Raw genomic sequence first — 22,341 nt, forward strand, 5'->3', positions numbered from 1 at the left:
AATTGTGGAATATCCAATGAAATACTACCCAACGATAAAAATGAATAGCTGATACATGCTACAACATAGATGAATCTAACAAACATAATGTTGAGCACAGGAAGCCAGATACAATTTCATTTATATGAGGGTGTGGAACAGGAAGAGCTAATCTATGGTGACAGAAACGATTTAAATGGTTGCTTTGCGGTGGTAGAGACAGTCTACAAAAGGACATGAGGGGACTCTGTAAGGTACAGAAAACGTTGTATATTGCAATTGATGTAGTAGTTACTTAAGTGTATATATCTGTCAAGCTCAAGTTGTACACTTAATTCTGTGCATTTTATTATATGCAAATTATACCTCAATACAATTTTTTAAAATTTAAAAAAATTGGTTTATTATTTATGCTAAACTTTGACTATAAAAGTTATTTCTAGCTTTAAAGTCCTATGATAGAGGATATTAATAGTGCAATAGGATGAAGTGTTAAAAGAATTATTTTTCATGTCATACTCAGGCAATTAAGCCACTATGCTGAAAAACTGCAAATGTGCAAACTGGCACTGCTACATATTCATCATTTCCAACCTCAGCTGACACCTACTTATCTTACCAGAATGGTCTCACATCACATCTCATAACCCGAATCAGGCCTTCAACGCCTTTACAAAAATCTCACGTAGCTGACTGCACAGCATTCCTGAAGACCTTTCCTGATCACCCCTCACTCCGCAAACTCCCGGCCTGCTTAGGAGCCCTGCTCTGTGGGTCACATCTTTATGCCTTTCTTATCACTTGTCTTTATCACAGGATGTTAAAATGATCTGTTTTATGGCGGTCTCCCCACTACACAGAGCTCTTTGAGGATGAGAATGTTTATTCATGTTTGTAGCCCCAGTATCCTAGTACAGAACCTGGGACAAGGTTGGCATTCAGCAAATGCTTTGGAATTAACATATCTTCCCCCTACACTGCTTTCTGAGCAGTACAATACTAAAATGAACACAAGACTAGGAGAGTCAGGAAATCAGGCCCTTCACACTTCGGATCTCAAACTGCCTGGATACATGACCTCCATCATCCACTGCCATGCCCCCTCCCCACCCCCTCCATGGAAATCACTCCATCTGCCTAGTTTCCTCCCTACCCTACATGCTGGGCACGCCAGGCTTTGGAAGCAATTGCACTGAGCTTCAACAGTAATGCAGCTTTTTAAAAACATGAGAAACCAATGTGTTGCTTTCATACTTACTGTCTTTGATCCAGTTAAGATAAAGTCAGAGATATGCTTGGTAAAAAAATATATTACTCAAAGCATTATCATTCATCAACTGACTTCTTTTCAAAAGAAAAAACAAAGAACACAAATATTTGGCTTTCTGTTCAGATAACCATTGTCTATCTCAAAATATGTATGTCAATCTTACAAGATGCAAACCAGGCACGCTGTTTTTGTATGGTAATATACCTCAGTGAGGCTTAGATATTTGTAGCATAGCTTTGTTTTCCTAGGTTTCATATCTTGGGGAATTATTTCCCATTCCTCCTCAGTTCAGTCATAACATTTATTTCCCTGACTGTTTTCTCTAAGATTAATATTTCCCCATTTTAAAATCATAATGCTTTATAGTTGTAAAGAAGAAATTAAGCTCAACATTCAAAAAAAAAAAAAGTCTATTAAAGAAAATTAGGCTTGCTAAGTCTGGTAAAGTCACGCCATAAAGATGTAGCTTGCTCACACTGGTGATTTCCACAGATCGAACTTCCCATAAATACTTCATCATATTACTACTAGGCCAATGTATGGATAAATTAAATTAAAACATGGGGATCAAAAGATGTTCTTCTCATAATGAGAAAACATAACTCTAAAGCACTCACTGGCGAGTCTGAGCCAGCCCAGAAGCTACAGATATTAAGATAAAGTTGGGCTAAACGTCTGTGCTTCACAATATATTTTTTCTGCTATTTTGTTTACAGTATAAATGCTACTTAAGCTTATTCCTAAAATATCTGTTACTTATTTAAATAACAAATCAACATAAATAAATGAATAAAGAGGACAGATTAGTGGTTACCAGAGAGGAAGGGAGTTAGGGGTGGGCGAAAGGGGTAAAGGGGCACATATGTATGGTGCTGGATCTAAATTAGACTATTGGTGGCGAGCACGATGCAGTCTATACAGAAACTGATAAATAATAATGTACACCTAAAATTATACAATGTTATAAACCATTATGACCTCAATAAAATAACTGAAAAAAATGAAGAAAACCATAAAAACATAAGTAACAAATCAATATTATTTAAGCAAATGAATAACATCAACCCACATATTTCTACTTCCAAACCTGAGCTCACACCAATATGAGGTATGACAGGAGGGTTTTGTTATTTCAAAAGCAGATTATTTTAAAAACTTCATTTATTTTCTTCAGTTGTTACATGCTTCATTAATAACAGTAAGAGTTAACGCTGATCTTTAACACTGCATGCCAGGCACCAAGCTAAATGTTTTACATATACATCTCATTTAATCCCCATTTTTTAAAAAAAATGATGCTACTGGGGCTGGCCCCGTGGCCGAGTGGTTAAGTTCGCGCGCTCCGCTGCAGGCGGCCCAGTGTTTCGTTGGTTCGAATCCTGGGCGCGGACATGGCACTGCTCATCAGACCACGCTGAGGCAGCGTCCCACATGCCACAACTAGAAGAACCCACAACGAAGAATACACAACTATGTACCGGGGGGCTTTGGGGAGAAAAAGGAAAAAATAAAATCTTTAAAAAAAAAAATGATGCTACACATATTACTATTTCTTCCATTTTATCAATGAAGAAACTGAGGCTTGGAGAAATTAAGTAACTTACCCAAAGCTACACAACTAGTAAAAGAGAACTGAGATTTAAACCCAGGTCAGACTCCAAACCCATGTTCCTCAGCAGTCTACTGCACTACCATAAAGCAGCATATTTTCAGATACTTGGAATAGTTTGTCAAAGAGGCACTATGTTTTAGCCAGTTCTCGGGGTCAAAGTGGAACCCAGAATAATTCAGTGGGATGCTAGCTGGAACACGGGAAAGAGGGTTTCTTTATGCCTTTCCATAAATCTCTGTTGCCTGTGACCCGTTTAGATGCCAATTTACTGATTTGTCATTCTGCCCAAAGCAGGAGTTCTCTGCCAGGTGCCGAGATTAAGACACAAGCCTTCCTATCTTTCAATCATAGATATCAGGGAGTCCTTTACTGCTCTCTGAGCATAAGTGTACGTCTGCGTTAGGAGTATGTGTGTAAGGAGTAGAGAATAAGAAGTAGGTCTTAAGGGCTATGTCACGTAGACAACGAGCAGGAGACTGGAGGCAACATCTAACAAGGTTTACTCACCAACTGCTCAGATTCCAAACGCCTAATGAAGTTGCCCTGTTCTTCACGAGAGGAGGTCTGCTTTAATTATGCAACTTTCATAAACGTGAAACAATACTAACTATCACAATTCTACTAAGTTAATCTCTCATTCTGAATGGGGATATGCATCTATATATTGACTCCTAACTCCAGGAATCACCCTTGCAGTACCAACCTGGTCAATATTGAGACGAAGGGGCATCAGCGACACTCCTAAGCAGCATTCCTGTGGGGACCTGCCAGACTCTGGGCGCACGTGTAATGCTTTAACTGTCAACTACAAGATAAGAAAGAGAGAAACATTTTTTTCCCCAATGATAATTACGACCTTTTTTTCATTAAAAAAGGAAAAAGAGAAGAAAAAACAAAAACCATTTCTATTCCCTACATTAGAACAAAAAGTGGAATTCTTTACCCTCTTTCCTTAAAAACCTGAATCAAACTTTCTCAGGTGCACACTCCTCAAGAATCTGATGAAAGATACGGATTCTCTTTAGAGGAAAACAATGCCAACAGTGATGTTGTACGAGCAGTCTCAAAGAAGTCTGCTGAGCCCCTGAAGCTAATCCACAGACCCATATTCCACAGACAGTTTCTACAAAGTTTTCTTCTAGAAGTCCTGAGCTAATCACTTCTGCTGTACTAAAACGTAAAGTGTTAGAAATCTGGAACACTTCCAGCAACACTAAATATTTTGTGTAGATCACCATGGAACTCAGCTTTTCCTCAGTATCAATATATTGGCAATTATCGTGAATGGACCCTAGAAGTGACATGCAAAATAATTTTTAAAACACAAAACTGTTAACCAGCACATTTAAAAGAGATATTCATATTAAAATGAGGAAAAAAAAATCAGTAATCTTCTCCAATCTAAATCTTCTGCAGTTAGATATAATAAAAACACTTTTCCAAAACAAATATAACAAAAAATATGAAGTTTTAAATCTTACCATGTTGGAATGAGCTTTTCGAGGCATTTCTTTACTGCAATACAGGTACAAAAACTTATTCATTTGTGATGTTGCCAGGCGATCTCGAATTTCAAGATCCTGCACGATGAACACCTGCCGGGAGACTGGGTGTTCTAAGAGGCTGGAACTGCATTCTGGCTTGCATGGGGGGTAGACCTCATGCTGAAACTTCACCTTCACAGACAAGGAGAAGGAACATAGAGCAAGCTTTACATTTTATTTAAATTAGATTTTCTCCATAAAATGCAAAACATCACTCAGCAGTTTCTTTGAATTCTCAGCTTTCAATTCCACTTTCAGAGAATATAACATTCCTTCATTTGTTCACTTATTTATTGATTGACCTGTGCATACCCTACCATACAAAGATAAGCTTGACTGACACTTTTTATTTAATCCTGGTAAAATCCCTAACATTTTCAAGCAAAACCCTCAACAGGAATAAGACATAAACTTATCATCTTGCATATCTATGAAATTGCTTGAAAATCAATCATTGAAGGCAGACTTCAAGTTCCAAAAGAGGGTAAGGATACAATTAAATACAAGGAACTGTCATCACTACAACCCTCCTATGTTAAGCACCCTAGTGCATGACACTTGGCACAATCCCAGACAAGCTGACAGAATCGAATGCACACACTGCCACAGGTGGCCTGGCCCTACTGGTCTCTAGGTGTTCACAAAGGACCTGACATATGTGCTATCCGACAGCAGGCCTTCCCAGACAGATGCTCCAAGGGCAGTGGTTCTCCAGGTGTCGTCCTGGGGAAAGCAGCATCAGAATCACCTGGGAACTCGTTAAAAACAAATCCACAGGCCGACCTAGGACCTGCTGAATGAGAAACTTTGGGGTCCAGCAGCCTGTGTTTTAACAAGCCCTCAAGGGGATTCTGATGCCTGCTCAACTCTGAGACACTACTCTAGGGGTAGCCTAGGAAAACAAAAACAAAACCCTGCAGTCTTCTCAGAACGTCTAAGAAGGAAAAAGAGGTGAGAGTTTTATACAAGACGCCTGCACTTCTCCAGTCCGAAGGGCTGGGACTGCCGGCTCTAGGCCACAAGGCGAGGAGAGGCAACCAAAGAACCCCACTAATGCTTCTGCTTTAGTGGACTTTTCCTTTCAAAATGCCGTCTTACCTTGCTTAACTGTATTTCCATTAAAAAGTCATGGTTTCTTCCTTTTCCCCCACATACCAGATTACGTCCATGTCTTGTGGGTGTGTGAGAAGGGGAACTGTGGGGACTACTATAAATGGGGGAAAAAAAACCTTTTGTTAAAGGAATATTCAAAGAAAGGCAATGAATAACATCAGGAAAAATAAGATGAAAAGGAAAATAAGATTACAGAACGCCGCCACAAATTGTATTACTATAAACCAAAACCACATTTTTTATACTTTAAGACATTGAGAACATTAATTTTATTATTGCCATTAGGGCAATCATCTGCTTGCTAAATATTTAGAACTACAGAAGAACCTAAGTATGATATTGGTGTTCATATCAGAGGACAGACTTAGAACTGAGACCTCCTTATAAGTTCCTTATTACTTCACAAACCCTTATAGTAAGAGCACAAGTCCTAGAAATCCCAATTAATACAGAAAAGAACTATAGTAAAGTCAGAAGTTTTTAAAAATCACTTTTAAATTGAAAAAGTTAGTACACTGTTGTGCCAAAAGTTACCATTCCACACAACCTTTTCTGACCCTCCCCATCCAATGAGAATGTTTGCCCCCACCACACCTAGTCTCTCTCTCTAGTTCTCTTCTAGCACTACCGAACAATGCACTCATTTAACAAGTACTTCAGGAGCATCGACTCTTTGCTTAGTACCCTGTGGATGCTGGAGACTCAGGGGCATGCACGGTCCCTGGCTCCTGACGCACAAACGTCACTTCATTGCCCTGATTTGCTCACGTAACTGTCTTTGCCTTTTGAACTGAGGGCAAGGTCTGGGTCTCATTCATTTTAGTGAACGTGCTGAACGGAAATCACATAAGTCACCATGTTTTAGTAAAAATACAAACAATGCAAAGAAGTTCACAAATGGAAAAATGTAAGAGCATCATTTAAACTACAGTTTTTAATACTACTTTATAGATTTTTTTTAAAATGATAAATTCTCTGCATTTTTCTATAAAAAGAATATATTGGTCTGCCAAATAAACTTATGTAGAAATTAACTTACTGATAACTTTTAGCTGGAGAAGTAGGAGGGGCTGTTCCAAAATCTTTTCCTCCATAAAGATGCCAAACAAGAGAGACTTCTTTAACAACGTACCGAACCACAGGAACGGGAAAGTGTAACGGGGCTTTGCTTGTGTCTGTCTTCTTAACAGGCACACTAAAATAATTCTCTCTGATCACAATTGCATCATCAACCATTACTTTTACAACTGGTTCTTCTTCCTTCTCCTAGGATGGAGAAACAGGTAACACACACTCTCTTATCTCAGAAGAAACCACTGATTATAGTGCATATCTCAAGGGAATTTCTTGATTCTGCTTTCTTTTTAATAATTTCAGTATATAAAATGGAATAGCAAGCACTGACATTAATCATCACATAAGATACTCTGTTTTACTAACCACAAAATGGATTCCCTGTTCTATGGTTACTCCATAAGGACTTTTTATAGTCCACAATTCACATTTTACTACTTGTTTGACAATAAAAAGGCACAGATTTAGTGTGCGTGTGTTGATGCGTGTGTGTGTAGTTATTTAATTCAAAGTCAATACTGCACTCCAAACTTGACATACTTCAACATACCGACCAAATTATCACGTTCCTAATAATGAGCTTAACCTGAATTTGATTGGCTTTTTTAATTTCCTGGAACTTGGTAAAATTAATACACTCACCTAAGTTACCACTGCACAGTTCAATACATATAGACACTAAATGGTGATTTACTGGGTTCAATTCCAGCACCAATGCTTAACCATTTTCGTTAGTGAACTGTGCATTCACTAAATCCAGACCACACTTTTTAAATGTCAGCATGATACTAAAACGGAAATTATATATATCAACCAACCACCAGCCTTCACACAAACCTCATCTTTCCCAGTTCTTGGACTAGCAACTCTGTGCAGCACTCCTTTCTGCCATTTAATTCCACTACCCTGAAGAGTTAACTTCCCATATACAACATCTGTAGTTCAATAATCTATGCAGGAAATTTTGCAAAGACAGAGCATTCTTCTGAGTCTCTGAGATGTGTCACAGAAACAGTAAAGTATATCAAACATTTATAAAGCATCAATAGTACATGACAAAACAAAGTAATTCTGAACTGTGAAAAGTTAAAATCTAAAGAATCTTTTTCAGGTAGCCTTTGGACAATTCAGTATATAACATATTTCAAGGCCTCGAGCCTATTATCAATTTATTACCTGAATGGTCGCTCTTGGTGCAAAAAGAATGCAGAAGTCGTCATTTTCCGTGGGCACACCTGTCACTGCATCACTAATCAAGTGGTGAGTGAATGAGGCATAAGTGGGGCCAGGCTCCTGGGACACATTCCCACTCTCATCTGGAAACAGGAAGAGGTCTGAACAACACGGCTCCTGAATTTGAGATTTTTCATCCAAAACACCTAGGTAAAAAGATTACAATATTCCATTTAGGCAATTTTGAAACATTAATAACAATAACACTTATTAAGCATTTTAACCACATGTCAGATACACATTATGTACCATTTATTTCTTACAACAGTCTTCTGACTACTAATAAAAAGACTAATAATAAGTTTGAAGTTCTCTAAGAAAACAGTAAATGACAGTCTCTTAAAGTTACAGACAGTCTCCTCTTAGTTATTTGGTGTTAGAGAAGCTGAGGAATTCGGCAACAGCTGGTTAGCACTGACTGGAGTTTCACTTTAGCCAGAATTTCATATTGACAATTCTGTCCTGTGGGTGGAGTTCTGGAAGAAACTTCTTGGACAATATTGCAACAGAGGGAGAAACTGGTTACATCTAGTAGCGTCTCACCTAAATCTATAGGACATCTCTGCTTGTGGAGCAGGTGGGGGAATCGGTTGCTGAGCATACCTTAGGCCAGGGAGCGATTCCAAGCAATAAAGACTACTTCTTAGGGCGCTGGATACCCAAACCGGACACCTGTTCTCAGGCAGCTCTCTCAATATTAAGTTCACAAAAGACTGCATGTGTGCCAAAATCTGTATGTGACCATACATTTTCATACATTTATATTACACATCAGATTTATGAATTCTTTTGCCATTCATTCATTCAAACCAAACACTGTAATATGGATTGAGAAGACTAAGATGAATAAAGTGACACTTTAGCCTCAAGAGGCTCACAGATTAGATTTTAAATTCTTCTATGGCAGCACCTCAGACTTACTCATCCTTATAACTGCCCTGTGACTAGTACAAAATCTTGAATACTGAAGCTGCTCAGTAAGTATTTACTAAATATTCTTTCCCACATAAATAGGTTAGCTGCTAATATTTATTACAAATAATGTAGCACATAGGACGCTAAAAGTTCCCATCTTCTTCCTTAGTTCTAATTTATTCTAAATTAGAATAAAAGCAACATGTAATGCTAAACTTTTCAAACACCATGAAATAAAATTTAAAAATTAAGGATTCACAACATATAGAAATAGCTATGTTCATCCAATTAGAAAAAAATATGTTTTAGATAGATGCTCCAAAATATTGAGATGCTTCCACTTGGCTTTCAAGACTAACTGTCTAGTTCCTCCCTGCTTATCCAACTTTATTATCTAATTCTTCTCAATAAGAAGGGAATTTCTGTTCCACTAACAGGCTGAGCGGCTAGATAATTAAGGCCCACACGTGCCTTCGTCTGTACCTCTGCTGATGGTAATGACCTTGCCAAGATTACCTTCTGTATCCCCTCTACACATCTAAATCCTACTCACTTTTTAAAAGCCAACTCATTTCACTTTCACCCAAGCCTAATGAAATGATTCCAATCCTTTCCAAACAATAGTCCAAGTATATACCACATTCTAAAGTGTTTTCTTATATCATTTCTCAATTATTCTAAGTACCAGCATTAGTCTGGTTTACTGCCAATTTGTTTTACTAAACTATAAGCTACCAGAAAACATAAGCTTTGTCTTCCACTTAATCTGTATCCCCCACAACACCCTGGCCAGTGTTATTCATCTACAAGACACTCAATAAACACAAGCTGACTAATAAATATCTACCAAAACTCATACCTGTCTTTTCTTTAATAAGTTACTTACTGAAGAATTTATAGGAACACAAATGAGGTAAGCCTCAACTACAACATCAGTACATCCAGAGAAACGGTCTTGGTCTGTCTTACCATTAGATTGTGGTTTTGCAGATGAAGTAGCTTGTTGCATGTCAATCTCCTCCATAGCATCACTCATCAAATCTCGTAAAATTTGTTGATCTGCTTCAGGAAGTACTGGACCACGTGAGGATGATCGACCACTGGAATCTACCTACAGCCAAAAAACCTAATTAAAAGTAACTGAAAATGCTCTAAAAAGCAAACTATTTAACATTTATTTTGTCCTACAAATACACTACTTTTTACAAAAACACTAGAAAGAGGAACATGTTCATTTTTCTGTATTTTGCCCAGCAGCTGTTACATTTCCATTTTAAGTTTTCAGTATCATCATCATCACTCCAACAACTACTGGCAAATAGAAATAAATGTGTCATTGCCTCTAAGCCAGCACAGTGAACGAGGATCTTGAAGAGGAAATACATTAGAAGAAAAGGAAGTTGGAAAAAACTGCAGCAAAGCTGGGGAAGAGGGGCTCTCTCTCTGTAGAGAGTTTGATCTGCTCAAATCTGATGGCTACCAATGACTTTCACCCCTTCGAGACAAAGCCACTGTAGGTCAGAGACTCATTGCTTGGAACAAATAGACACACTTAAGGACAGTGGGGGGCATACACAAGAGAGACAGTCTACTAAATGGTGATTCATGGACTCAATTTCAGCACTGATGCTTTACCATCCTGGTTAGTGAACTGTGCTCATGAAATGTGAACATGACTCTAAAATGAAAAGATCCAATTCAAAACGGATAACTTAAAATAACTGTTAATAAACTCAAGAATGCTTTTAAAAAAGACTAAACAGTAGAGAGGGAGTGTCATAGATCACCTTATTAATAGTGAAAATATGGCAGGAGCAAGGAATCAAAAACAGAAGCATAACACATAACGTGTAAGATCATCCTGAACGAATGATAATGCAAGGCCAGCCAGACCCTTACTAGAGGCTCCACAGCCTAAGGGGATTGAGAATTCTGTTCACAGAAGAGGCTATAAAGAAGAATGACAACACTGAAAAATAAAAAATGTTAAACAAACTGGACATTGCTCAATCTGGACGTTAGACATGGCAGAGAGGTGACACTTGGGGGCATCAGAAAGCATTAAACCAGGAATCAAAATATCTGGGTTTTTGTTGCTGCATCTGCTACTAATTAGGGCAAACTGCCTAAATTCTCTGGGTTTTAACTTATTCATTTGTAACACAGAGATGATAATCTTTAACCTCTCTATTGCACTGGATTATAGGAAATTACATATGAGAAAGTATACTGAAAACTGGAAAAGTATACTGAAAAGTAGATGATAAACATGGACGATAGTATTATATAAATAAGTCTTCTGGTGATAATATTAACATCTGCCATCTACCTTCTCAGAGCATTTTTACAAACAACTTGCACACAGGCAGCTTTTATATGTTAGGGGCCAGCTCCGTGGCCGAGTGGTTAAGTTCGCGTGCTCTGCTTCAGCGGCCCAGGGTTTCGCCGGTTGGGATTCTGGGCACAAACATGGCACCACTCATCAAGCCATGCTGAGGTGGCATCACACATGCCACAACTAGAAGGATCCACAACTGAAAATACACAACTATGTACCAGGGGGCTCTGGGGAAAAAAAGGAAAAAATCTTTAAAAACAAAACAAAACAAAACAAAAAGCTCTTACATGTTAAAAATATTTTCTTTCTTCCCAGACAGATGAAAATAACTTAAGTCTGGAAAAAAGTATTACTTTGGTTGAGAAGATTAATGTATTCTGAAACAAAGGATATCAAATGGTAGAATGGTTTTCCAAAAAGGCCCATGGAATCAGCTTTCCAGACCCTATCACTCTGAAGCGATAATTTTTCAGTTTCTTTTCTGTCTTATGACTGGCATGAAGAAGACCTCGCTGGCATAAACATGTCACTCACGTGGCTAGAATGGGGTGGGGGGCGAGTGACTTCTAAGGAATGATGTTGCAGCTGTACCTTCATCTTTCTTGGAGGAGCTCCAGGCCGCATCTCCGCCTTGTTGGCTGCGTGTAAGTCCCCATAGCTTGCAATGTACTGAATGAGGTTCATTAACGCAGCACAGGAATCTGAGCACGTCCTGATATGGACAACATCACTGGAACAGTGTAACTCAAAGCGTGGCTCAGTCTGGACGGGACACAGGGGAAAAAGGATGACAGTGTTTTCCAAACAACAGACAAAAATTTCTTTTTTGCATAGGCTTACATTAAATAAAATATAATGTGATAATTGCCTTGCAACAGGACATGTTTGTTTATAATAACTCAATCTTGATTTTAAAGTATTTTACCTATTTTTGACTAAAATTATGTAAGTGGAAAAATAATTTTATAGTAAATTCAATATTTTTTTTAGTGTCTCATTTGAAAAACAGGACTTAAATAAAAATTTCCATTTATCTTAATAACTTACTTGCTCTCCATCAGAATCAGACTTCACCGCAGTTATGGTTAATTCCAAAAGCCCCATATCCATCACACGAACATAATCTAAAATGTTAAAAAGTAATTAATAAAATGCCTAAGTACAGCTTTCAAAAGATGCTTATCCAGGGCCAGCCCTGTGCTGTATTGGTTAAGTTTACACACTCTGCTTTAGCAGCCTGGGGTTTGTCGTTTTGGACCCTGGGCACAGACCTACACACCATTCATCAAGCCATGCTGTGGTGACATCCCACATACAAAATAGAGGAAGACTGGCACAGATGTTAGCTCAGGGACAACCTTCCTCAAGCAAAAAAAGAAAAAACAAAGCTTATCCAACAAACACCTAATAACACTAGCATTTCTTTAAAATTCACGGCAGGTAGTGCTACAAACGTTTACAATGCAATGGAAATATAGTTTCATGCTACAAAAATCCTACAATTCACTTTATTTTAGTTAGAAACAAAATTTGTCTTATATTAAAAAAAGTGTATACTTAACTGATGTTATAAGGACATTACAACTTCAAACTGACATTTAATAAGATCCTTAGTTCACTGGCATTATCCCAGAGTTATAATGCTTTAAAATATTCACACACAAATATAATAGAGCATTATCTATCCCCAATTATCTTTTTTAACTCTTACCTCTATTCAAATTTATAGTGACAGTATTACACTTGTCAGACAGATGTAAAGCAGCTTCATCCAAAATTATTCTGAGAAAAAAACATAAAATCAACATCTAAAATACTTATTGGAATATATGCTAAGTGATTACTATATACATAGTTGTATCATTCTTTCTGATGTAAATATTATCAAAGTGATATGCAGTTTCTAACTTATAAGTATATCTAACACTTCTTTAAAATGCACGGTTTATGAGTGCCAGGAATATTTAAATGGTGTATAGAATGAAATTAAATCATCTGCTCAAATTAATTCTAAATTTTCAGCATTTTTTTGTTTGGTAGATGCCCAAATTCACAAGGTTTAAATTATGAAAATAAAGTGTATCAGGTAATTTGGGAAGTTTATATATACGTTTTCAAAAGTAAACTAACAACCTCAGGAATTAATTTCCTCCCTAAAAATGAAATACAGTAACGAACAGAAGAAATGAGATGAATCATCTTAGAAAGAAAAACTGAAAACTTGGATAAAGGGACATGACTATTAGTAAAAGGATGTTGGCTTTAACAAAACATCGAGACTTTAATCAAAGGGTTTAGACAAATACTAATTAGCATGCTCGGAACAGCTGCATTTAGCATACAATGAAGTGCACACAGGTACCTGAGAGTAGAAGATGACTTGTCCAAGGCCACACTGCTAGAAACGCTGAAAGTCTCCACAGTGAGAAGAGATCGGATGGGCAGAGAAAGAGGCCTGAGACCACAGAGAAACGACAGAACATCAGACTGCTGTGACGACACACCCTCCTTTCAAAAGCATCTGAACCTTCACTCCACTGAATTATGTATTTTTCAAAACCTGTATACATTTTAAACAATAAAACTTTATCTTGTTCCATTTGTAAACTAACCTATAATCAAGGGCACAGCTCCAGAGATGAACATGAAAAGTTGTAAATGAAGTTGGAGGATTATATCCCAGAACAGGCTCATCAGCAATATTCAAGAAGTATAAAATCTATAATCACAAAAATATAAAACGCCCTGCTTTAGAAGAAAAAAAAAGTTTTGATATGATATCCTTAATATCAATGTCAAACAAAATATCTCACAGAAAAAGCAATGATTTATTGGAAAATCATAATACTAAAGGAAAAAAAGTCATCATTTTGAAGGAATTGACTTCAAAAAGTATTTGCAAAACTAGCATTTGAAATAAAGAGGCCCATCCAACAATTGCAATGCTACAGAAATCTTGGAAAATCATATCTGATGAAACTAATAAAGTATCTATAATATACTTTCACATAATTTTCCTTGGAATAATTCTTGAAAAAAATTTCGTTAAAGATTGCTTAAAACTCTCTATCTGGTTTTCTATATAATCCATTGTGGAGAGAACTTCTTTTTCCTTAATTTATACCCAGCGCGGTCTGAAAACCAGTCCCTACCAACATCTATACTCCCATATTTGTAATCTAAACACGGAGGTCAGGCTAAATCTCACCCTTAGAAACACTTCCGTGTTCATACTGCCCATCTCTCTACCCACCCCTATATACAGATATATATGTATATATCTATATAGGACATATATATGTATATCTCCTTCATGTTTCCTAAATGCTTTTATGAAAAAAGCTTTCTGAAAACATTGAAGTTTAAAATAATTTATTTTCCCAGCACAAAGTTCCTCTTTCTAAAGAAAATGAACAAGAATGACAGTGTACTAGTCTTCATTCTCACATAAAGAAGAGTTAACTTCTTAACCCAAAATTTCCTCTGAAAAACAACCAACTGTATTTCATTAACCAAAGAATTATTACACTGGAAATTAATTATAGACACTCTTATAAATGCCTGAAAGCACGTTACTGGCCTAAGGAATAATTCTGAAGTTATGGCAGTTAAAGAATAGACATGTGTTAGAAGTGCAAGTCAACACATCATTTACTGCTCCTCTATGCCAGGCACTGTACAGGTCCTGGGACACAGAATCCCTTCCCTTTAATGACATAAAGGATAACTCTGTCTTTGAGATATATGGGGACCAAACTCTAAGACAAAAAAAATCAACCACATTCTGAGGTAGTGATAATGTTCCATTTCCTAACCTAAGAGGTAGTTACACAGGAGTGCTGACTTCATGATAATTCAATGAGCACTGAACATTTATGATTTGTGAACTTTTCCAGTACATGTAATATATGTTAATATAAAGTAAAACTTAAATCAATACATATGTAACAGCTCTCTTACCTGCTCATGCCAGCTAAGCCCAGAAGGAAGCATTCTGTGCTGGAGAGTGGCTCCTTTCAGTCCTACAGCAATGAGAAATTCCTATCCAGAGCAACACAAAGAATTACCTTTATCACCTACATAACCCTCTAATTCAAAACTTGAAAAGTTTTTCTAATTAAGTGTGTTTAAAAAAAAAGTACGTTGCCTTTTATGCAATCATTTTTAGCTAGTAATCAAATCAACAGCAAGTACTTAATGGTATAAAAGTACAAAATACAAACCTTTGTATTGGATTCGGATTTATCAGACAATATTTTAACTGCAACAGAAAGCATATTCATAGCGTCTCCTCCAACACCATCTGAAGAAACTTTACTGAGGCCATCTTCTTCAGAGGAATAAATAGTAGGTTCCAACCAATGTGGGCGGGTAGAACTGGGCAGTCGTGTTTCTGTAGGAAGAATCACTCCATCCACTATGCCTACACCCACATTGAGGTGAAAATATAACAAAACGGTTACTTGAATTAGTTCACGGACTTCTATAACTCCAAACAAAAACTCGATGTACCTCCATTGAATATAACATAATCCTGAAAGCAAAATGACCAACAACTAGCTTGGCAATAATAACTCATAACTCTCTGCTCATGCTGGTATGACTGACAGTACCCAACTTAAAAAAAAAATTAAGATTTGAAATGCTAGGAAAATTAAATTTAAATAGGAAAACCTGATAAACATTAAGAATGTGCAAGTATCTCATGTCTATTCACAAGGTAACACAGGAAATGTGCTCAAAGAATAGTAAACTCTGTATCTGTTACCAAAAGGAAATACTGCTCAAAAGAGAACAAAGAATGTAAAGTCCCATCAACTGATCAATAGATAATAAGATACGGTATACCCATAAAATGGAATATTATTTGGCAACAAAAAGGAAAAAAATACTGAAACACTCTAATGAACCTTGAAAACATCACGACAAATCAAAGACGCCAGTCACAAAAGACCATATATTGTATGATTCCATTTACATGAAACATCCAGAGGAGACAGATCCATGGAGACCAAGTAGATTAGTGGTTGCTTAGGGGAGATGGGAGGGCTGTGGTGGGTGGTTATAGCTAACGGGCACAGAGTTTCTTTTGGCAGTGATGAAAATGTTCTAAAGTTGATTGTGATGATGGTTACACAACTCTGTGGAATACTAAAAACCACTGAAATGTGCATTCTAAATGGGTGAATTGTATAGTATGTGAACTACATCCCAACAAAGTTGTTGCAAAAAAAGAACATGAAGTCAACTTCTAGTTTACAATAAGTATTACTTTGCCAGTGGAATCAGAACCCCCCCACAAAATAATTTCTAATATGAGAAATTTCTGTTCTCAATAGATTTGATTTATTAGACAAAACTTAAACATGTCTAAACAGAGGTGAACAAAACACACATATTTAACATGTGTCCTACCTTTGTGGTACAGACTGAAACTGCTAGAATGAAGGCAGATGTAGTGCTTGTCATCAAAACCTTCATATCTGGTCACACAAAATAAGGAACCACCGTTGAACTCTAACCAGAATTCACCATGCTTGTTTTCCAACAGATCTCCATTATCTTGCTAATGAGAAGATTGGAAAAACATAGACGCCATTACTTAAATGCAGAAAAGTAATTCTGACCCTTAGAATGCTCCTCTTGATTCAGTTTAGGAGAATCTCCCACATTGCAGCAAAGTGGTCTGACTCCTGAACCATCCAACAAGATGGTATTCAAAACTGAGTAATTAAATGCTATGTGGGCTCTCTTCTGCCAAATGAATCCCTGTACTTCATCCTCCTTTATAAGAGATAAATTAGTAGTTATCACCTCAAGAGCAGAACCAGCATGTTTTCCAAAAGAAGGTCCACATACCATTTGTCTTTTGATCTGCAAAGAAAGCTAAATTCTCAAAGCTGCTGTCATCATGGCGTGCCTCAGAAAACTGATCTTCATCACTCACTGAAACAACCTCAAACTAGCTCAACTACTGATGCATATATCATGGCAGATTTAAAATAGCACACACTTGAAAAAACACTTTGCATTTGTAAATGCTTACCTTTACCTCTGTAAAAACTGACATTAATCCATGATTAGTACTCAGAAGAACTGAGAGAAAACTCTGCGAGTTCTTGTTCTGAGAGTCTAGTTTTTTTTTCCTACGGGAACGATAGTTGGGATCAACAGTAGAAAAATACTGCAAAGTCTCCTCTTCAGATCCACTTTCCTCATCTATGAGAAATAAATGTCACAATTACATGATTCTGACAGCTTATTAAAATAACAACTTGAACATTATCACAAGAATATTTTATCACAAGAATATTTTACAATCTATTTTTACAAAAAATCTGGAATAACAATAAAAATGTACTTTCTACGTTTTTCTCTTTACCACTGAATTTCAGACAATGTATATACTATCACTACAAAGATAACTTTAATTGATATTAACATTCTCAATATACAGATAGATGTGGGGAAATACTGTAAATTACTAAAAGGTATTATAAAATGTAGTTACAAATGGAAAACATCATCAAAGAAACATTTTTAAATCCATGCATTGAAGAGGCTACTACTTTGTTAATTCAGAACAAACTTAAAATATATTACCATAGTGTACTGTTGATTTAAATTGACTAAAACTATCTTTGTTGAAGGTATTAATCAGCTGACTGGCTACTGAGAGCCCAATACCATAAGAAATATTTTCGAATGTCTCCACTGGTGAAGGAGCTGTTGGTTCCCACAGCAGCAAGTCATTAAAAATCCTATAAAAACGAAAGTTGAAAAATAAGTACATAACAACTAGTTCAACTGAAAGCAAACTAAAGAATATCCCTTAAAGAAATCACAAGAATAATGGTTTTTATAAATAGTGACACAAATTAGATCCTACAAAAAAGTTTTGTAAAAAAACATCAGGGCCCGGCCCTGTGGCCGAGTGGTTAAGTTCGCGTGCTCTGCTTCCACAGCTCAAGGGTTTGCCAGTTCGAACCCTGGGCGTGGACATGGCACGGCTCATCAAGCCATGCTGAGGTGGCATCCCACATGCCACAACTAGAAGGACCCACAACTGAGAATATACAACTATGTACTGGGGGGCTTTGGGAGAAAAAAGGAAAAATTAAATCTTTAAAAAAAACCCCAAAAACATCAATTATGTTGTTTCAATGGAAAAACAACTGACATGGCTCTAGTGCAGGGCAGTGAGGAAGCAATCTGTACAACTAGATACCTGCCTAGCCTTACCTGTGTCATATGCATCAAATTACATACATCTAAATGCACTTTAAAGGAGGAAGTTAATTAAAAATAAAAATCCATCAAGTACCAAAGGAAGACTGTTCGCATGTGCAAGAGCACTCTAAACCGTAACAGATCACGCATGGTCTCATTCGACCCTCCATCAGTCCTGGGGGGCAGCCAAGGGAGGACCACTGCTCTCACTTTACATTTGAAAAAACTGCCTCACAGAGGTTAAGTGACCTGCCCAAGGTCACACAGCTAATTAGTAGAAGTGGGACCAGTGCCCAGATCATGTCCAGCTCCCCTCAGTTCTTTTCCATTACTCACTTCCTCTAGGGATATCTGCTTTTTCTCTCTTCAAGAGAAAGCACAGCTTCACTGGGAAGTTTGCATGAGATGAAGACTGCATATGGAACAGGAAATAAGGAGAGGAAACCCTTCCAACTTTCTAACTAGTTAGAACAGCCAAGTCAATTCTGGTGACTAATGGGGTGACAGATGTCACAGCTAGGCTACTACATCCTACTTTTTCGAAGAAATATTTGACTCTACTCAGATGCTCTTCTGTCCCTACCCTCTCCCTAACACCCATGCTCTAACCTTTCAAGAAAACTTTATAATGTCCTCCACGAAGCCTTTTGTTACATTTGGATCCGCGGCATATCCCTCACATACATAATTCAATCATAACACCATAATACTCTACTGTATTTTCTTGTTTCCCCTTCCTGGATTGTAGCCCCTCAGAGATAGGAACTTGTGTCTCGGTCATCTTTATGTGTGCCCAGCACAGCGGCTGTCACATAGCAGGCAGCAAAGGTTTGATGATGAAAGGACCAGTGGATGACTCACATGGAAGGACTGCCAAAACCACAGACTCATCGTAAAGCCTAGTGTGAATACCAATCAAGGTGCCAAGCAATGATGTAGCCTTGGCCCCTTCCTGTGAGAAGCCACTTGTCTAGGAACTTCCCGGGCCAATTCTAGAGCTTCTGAAGCCTTGGAAGTATAATCCAGGACTGAGGACTATGACTCTCAGCAGACTCTAATCTCCACCCAAAAGGTCTCTTTACAGAAGCACCACTAGATAAAGAATACCAGGATTACGGGGCAGAAACAGGTCTGTCGCAGACACAGTGACAGCTATGGCCCTGAACTGTGTGGTACGCACTTGGCTTGCTGCTTCTTAGGCATACTACTCACAGGACAAAGAAACACGAGTCTAAATCCAGGTCTTAGTCTAAACCTCTATATAGAGAAATAATGAAGGTATAAAATGAAGAATTTTCTCAGGAAATGCTCTTCCTTTACCTTGTTCCCAACAACCATTCTCTGATCTCCATAGGTTAAAGAGAAACTATTACGTTAAATAAAACCTTGAGTTCGTACTATGTGACTGTAAATACAAATTTCATATGATTTTACTATGTTTTCTTATTTACTTTTTGGTCTAAACACAGTCGACACTATTAATACCATAAAACATTGGATGATGTTTTCAATATCAAGAAAGAAAATACTGCTTAAGATATTTAAGGACACATCACCATGATTCTGTGGCTATGAGCCTGAAATATAACAGATGCTCAATAAATATTTGATTAAATAAAACCAGTTATTCTTCTTCTTTATATTCTATTCTAAAGGACTTTCGACATAGAAAAAAATTCTCCTATACCTGAGCCTGTCCTTCTAAAAAGAGCCAGTTGACCAAAGCACTAAAGGAATAAACCAGTATTTTAAATGTTTGAAGTAAAGACAGAGTTGATTATAACTCCTGCTCAGAAAAATACAAAAAAAATTATATATATAAAAGGCATTATTGAGACATTTAGCAAAACTTGAAGATTACATGGCAGTAATGTATAATATGAATTTCCTCATTTTGATGGGAATGATGGTTATGTAGAAGAATATCCTTCTTTGTGAGAAACACACACTCAAGCGCTCAAGGTTCAAGGGCATCACGTCAGCAAGACACTCTCAAATGGTTCGGGGAAAAAAACTCTTTGTCCTGTACTTGTAACTCTTCTGTAAGTTTGAGAATGTTTGAAAAATTTTTAAATAATATTAATTTGAAAATAAAAAATACATATACACACAAAGCCAAATAAAGAGCAAAGAATCCACAGCCTGCAGAACTTAGATAAGGGATTTCTATGGCCCACAGAGTGAGGGAGCACTGCAGTATTTCTACAATTCTAGGGGCCTGAGAGACGGAGAAGTGGGCAGAGACAACCAGAACAGAAACTCTCTTAAGCAACCCCATTTAACCCACACTCCAGATGAACAGATAATCTCTAGTTCCCGGATTGAAGAAGTCAACCATGCCCCCCGCCACACAGACTGACGCTCCCCACATGCTAACCGCTGGCTGCTGGCAGACTACTCTCCAGCGCACCGGGAACTTCTGCTCCCACCAGCTCAGCTGTACGTTCTGTCCAGTGACCACTGGTCAACTGTGTTTGGCCTCAAATCTGCTCATCCCAGCTGTATGTTATTGTAAGTATAGTTTTATTCAATATTGTGCTGATGGCTTTTAAGTATATAGATTGAGGTGAAAAAAAATCTTTAAAAACAGGATTCTGCCCTCAGATTGCTGTGAAACTATTTTTTCACTCCACTTTAAAGAAACTGAAATTGAAAACGGTACACAAAGCCTTCTGGGCATACGTTAGGCAAAAATTTCCACCAGTGGCTCATACTCAAAGACAAGGCCTTGTCCTGTACTGAAAAAAGAAGTGGTAAATGAACGTATATTTATATATTGAACGTGGAAGGTATGTATTACTGTTCCATATTCCAGTTTAACCAACAGCCACCTGCTCAATCAGTGCAGAAAGAGAAAGAAATGGATTAAGCCCTTCTGACCTCTGGGCTAGACCCTGAACCGGTCGTTTCATTTTGTTCAGTCTTAGTGTGCACATTCGTTAGCTCTTAGTAGTAGACACTGCTCAATTATAAAACAGAGTAGCCTAGAGGTAAGTGGTTTCCCAACTTTAGCTCATGTGTGAAGTCGTACAGTTAAAAGAATATTGTGAGGGCAAGCCTGATGGCATAGTGGTTCAGTTTGCATGTTCCGCTTCAGAGGCCTGGAGTTCACCAGTTTGGATCCCAGGCGTGGACCTACACATCACTTATCAAGCCATGCTGTGGCAGGCATCCCACATATAAAACAGAGGAAGATGGGCACAGATGTTAGCTCAGGGCCAGTCTTCCTCAGGAAAAAGAGGAGGAGTGGCAGCAGATGTTAGCTCAGCATTAATCTTCCTCAAAAAAAAAATAATAATTGTGAAAGCCCTCTCATGTGAACTTATAAATTATATGCTGCTATTTATAAAGTATGTATATTATAAAACAAATATAAAAATAAAAAATTTTAAAAGATGTTTTGGAAAGCTAAATAGAAGTAATAACACTTCCTTCCTACCCCTCAATAGACTCTCCCGTGAATCTCATCTTCAACACAACTGAACTATGTGGATCTTCCTGGAACTTAATTTTCTGATTCTAAGACCAATAGCCCTAGTCATTGACAGTCAGTGAGGAGACCCAGAGCTTATTACCAACAGTTAAGGAAAATAACGGGCCAGGGATATTCTATACCAAGTAAATCTACAGAAGAAACAACAGTTTGGAGTTTCTGAAGATTAAGAGAAATTAGAACAACGTGCTTACATGTGGGAAGCTACGATGACAGACACGAAGGATGTCTTTTTCTAGAATCCCACAGGACCATCTTTCAGATATACTACAGAAGAGATTCCTTCAGTGGGTAGGAATGACAGCGGTAAGAGATGACTACTGAGTGCTTGCTCTATGCCAGGCACTATTCTCAGAACCTTCCAAGCATTGGATCATCTAATCCTCCAGACGACCCTCTGAGGCAGGTAGAAGCATCAGCTCCATTTGACAGTTGAGGAAACTGACCTTACGGAGGATAGGGAAATTGTCCAAGGTCTTCAGAGTTTAAGATCTTCCAACTCTAGAATGCCATTTATTTCAACATATTTGCTTGGTATAC

General features: G+C 37.6%; 1 protein-coding gene across 2 annotated transcripts in view; it reads right to left on the bottom strand.

The window, feature by feature from the left end:
- Positions 1–22,341, bottom strand: part of ATG2B (autophagy related 2B) — a 72,050-nt gene that overhangs the window by 16,262 nt on the left and 33,447 nt on the right. Inside the window, exons 19-34 of one of the 2 annotated variants that reach the window (XM_046646920.1) lie at positions 17,682–17,839; positions 17,125–17,297; positions 16,494–16,644; positions 15,302–15,501; positions 15,039–15,119; positions 13,691–13,797; positions 13,441–13,533; positions 12,790–12,860; positions 12,126–12,202; positions 11,670–11,840; positions 9,710–9,851; positions 7,769–7,971; positions 6,558–6,784; positions 5,504–5,612; positions 4,343–4,537; positions 3,565–3,666 (exon numbers count right to left, since the gene is read on the bottom strand). In XM_046646920.1, coding sequence (XP_046502876.1) covers positions 3,565–3,666; positions 4,343–4,537; positions 5,504–5,612; positions 6,558–6,784; positions 7,769–7,971; positions 9,710–9,851; positions 11,670–11,840; positions 12,126–12,202; positions 12,790–12,860; positions 13,441–13,533; positions 13,691–13,797; positions 15,039–15,119; positions 15,302–15,501; positions 16,494–16,644; positions 17,125–17,297; positions 17,682–17,839 — 2,260 coding nt within the window. Of the gene's footprint in view, positions 1–3,564; positions 3,667–3,742; positions 4,153–4,342; positions 4,538–5,503; positions 5,613–6,557; positions 6,785–7,768; positions 7,972–9,709; positions 9,852–11,669; positions 11,841–12,125; positions 12,203–12,789; positions 12,861–13,440; positions 13,534–13,690; positions 13,798–15,038; positions 15,120–15,301; positions 15,502–16,493; positions 16,645–17,124; positions 17,298–17,681; positions 17,840–22,341 lie in introns of those variants that run through there. The other variant, XM_046646922.1, reaches the window with a different exon arrangement.

Source organism: Equus quagga, chromosome 20, assembly GCF_021613505.1.
Source record: "Equus quagga isolate Etosha38 chromosome 20, UCLA_HA_Equagga_1.0, whole genome shotgun sequence".
In the NCBI taxonomy this organism is placed as follows: domain Eukaryota; kingdom Metazoa; phylum Chordata; class Mammalia; order Perissodactyla; family Equidae; genus Equus; species Equus quagga.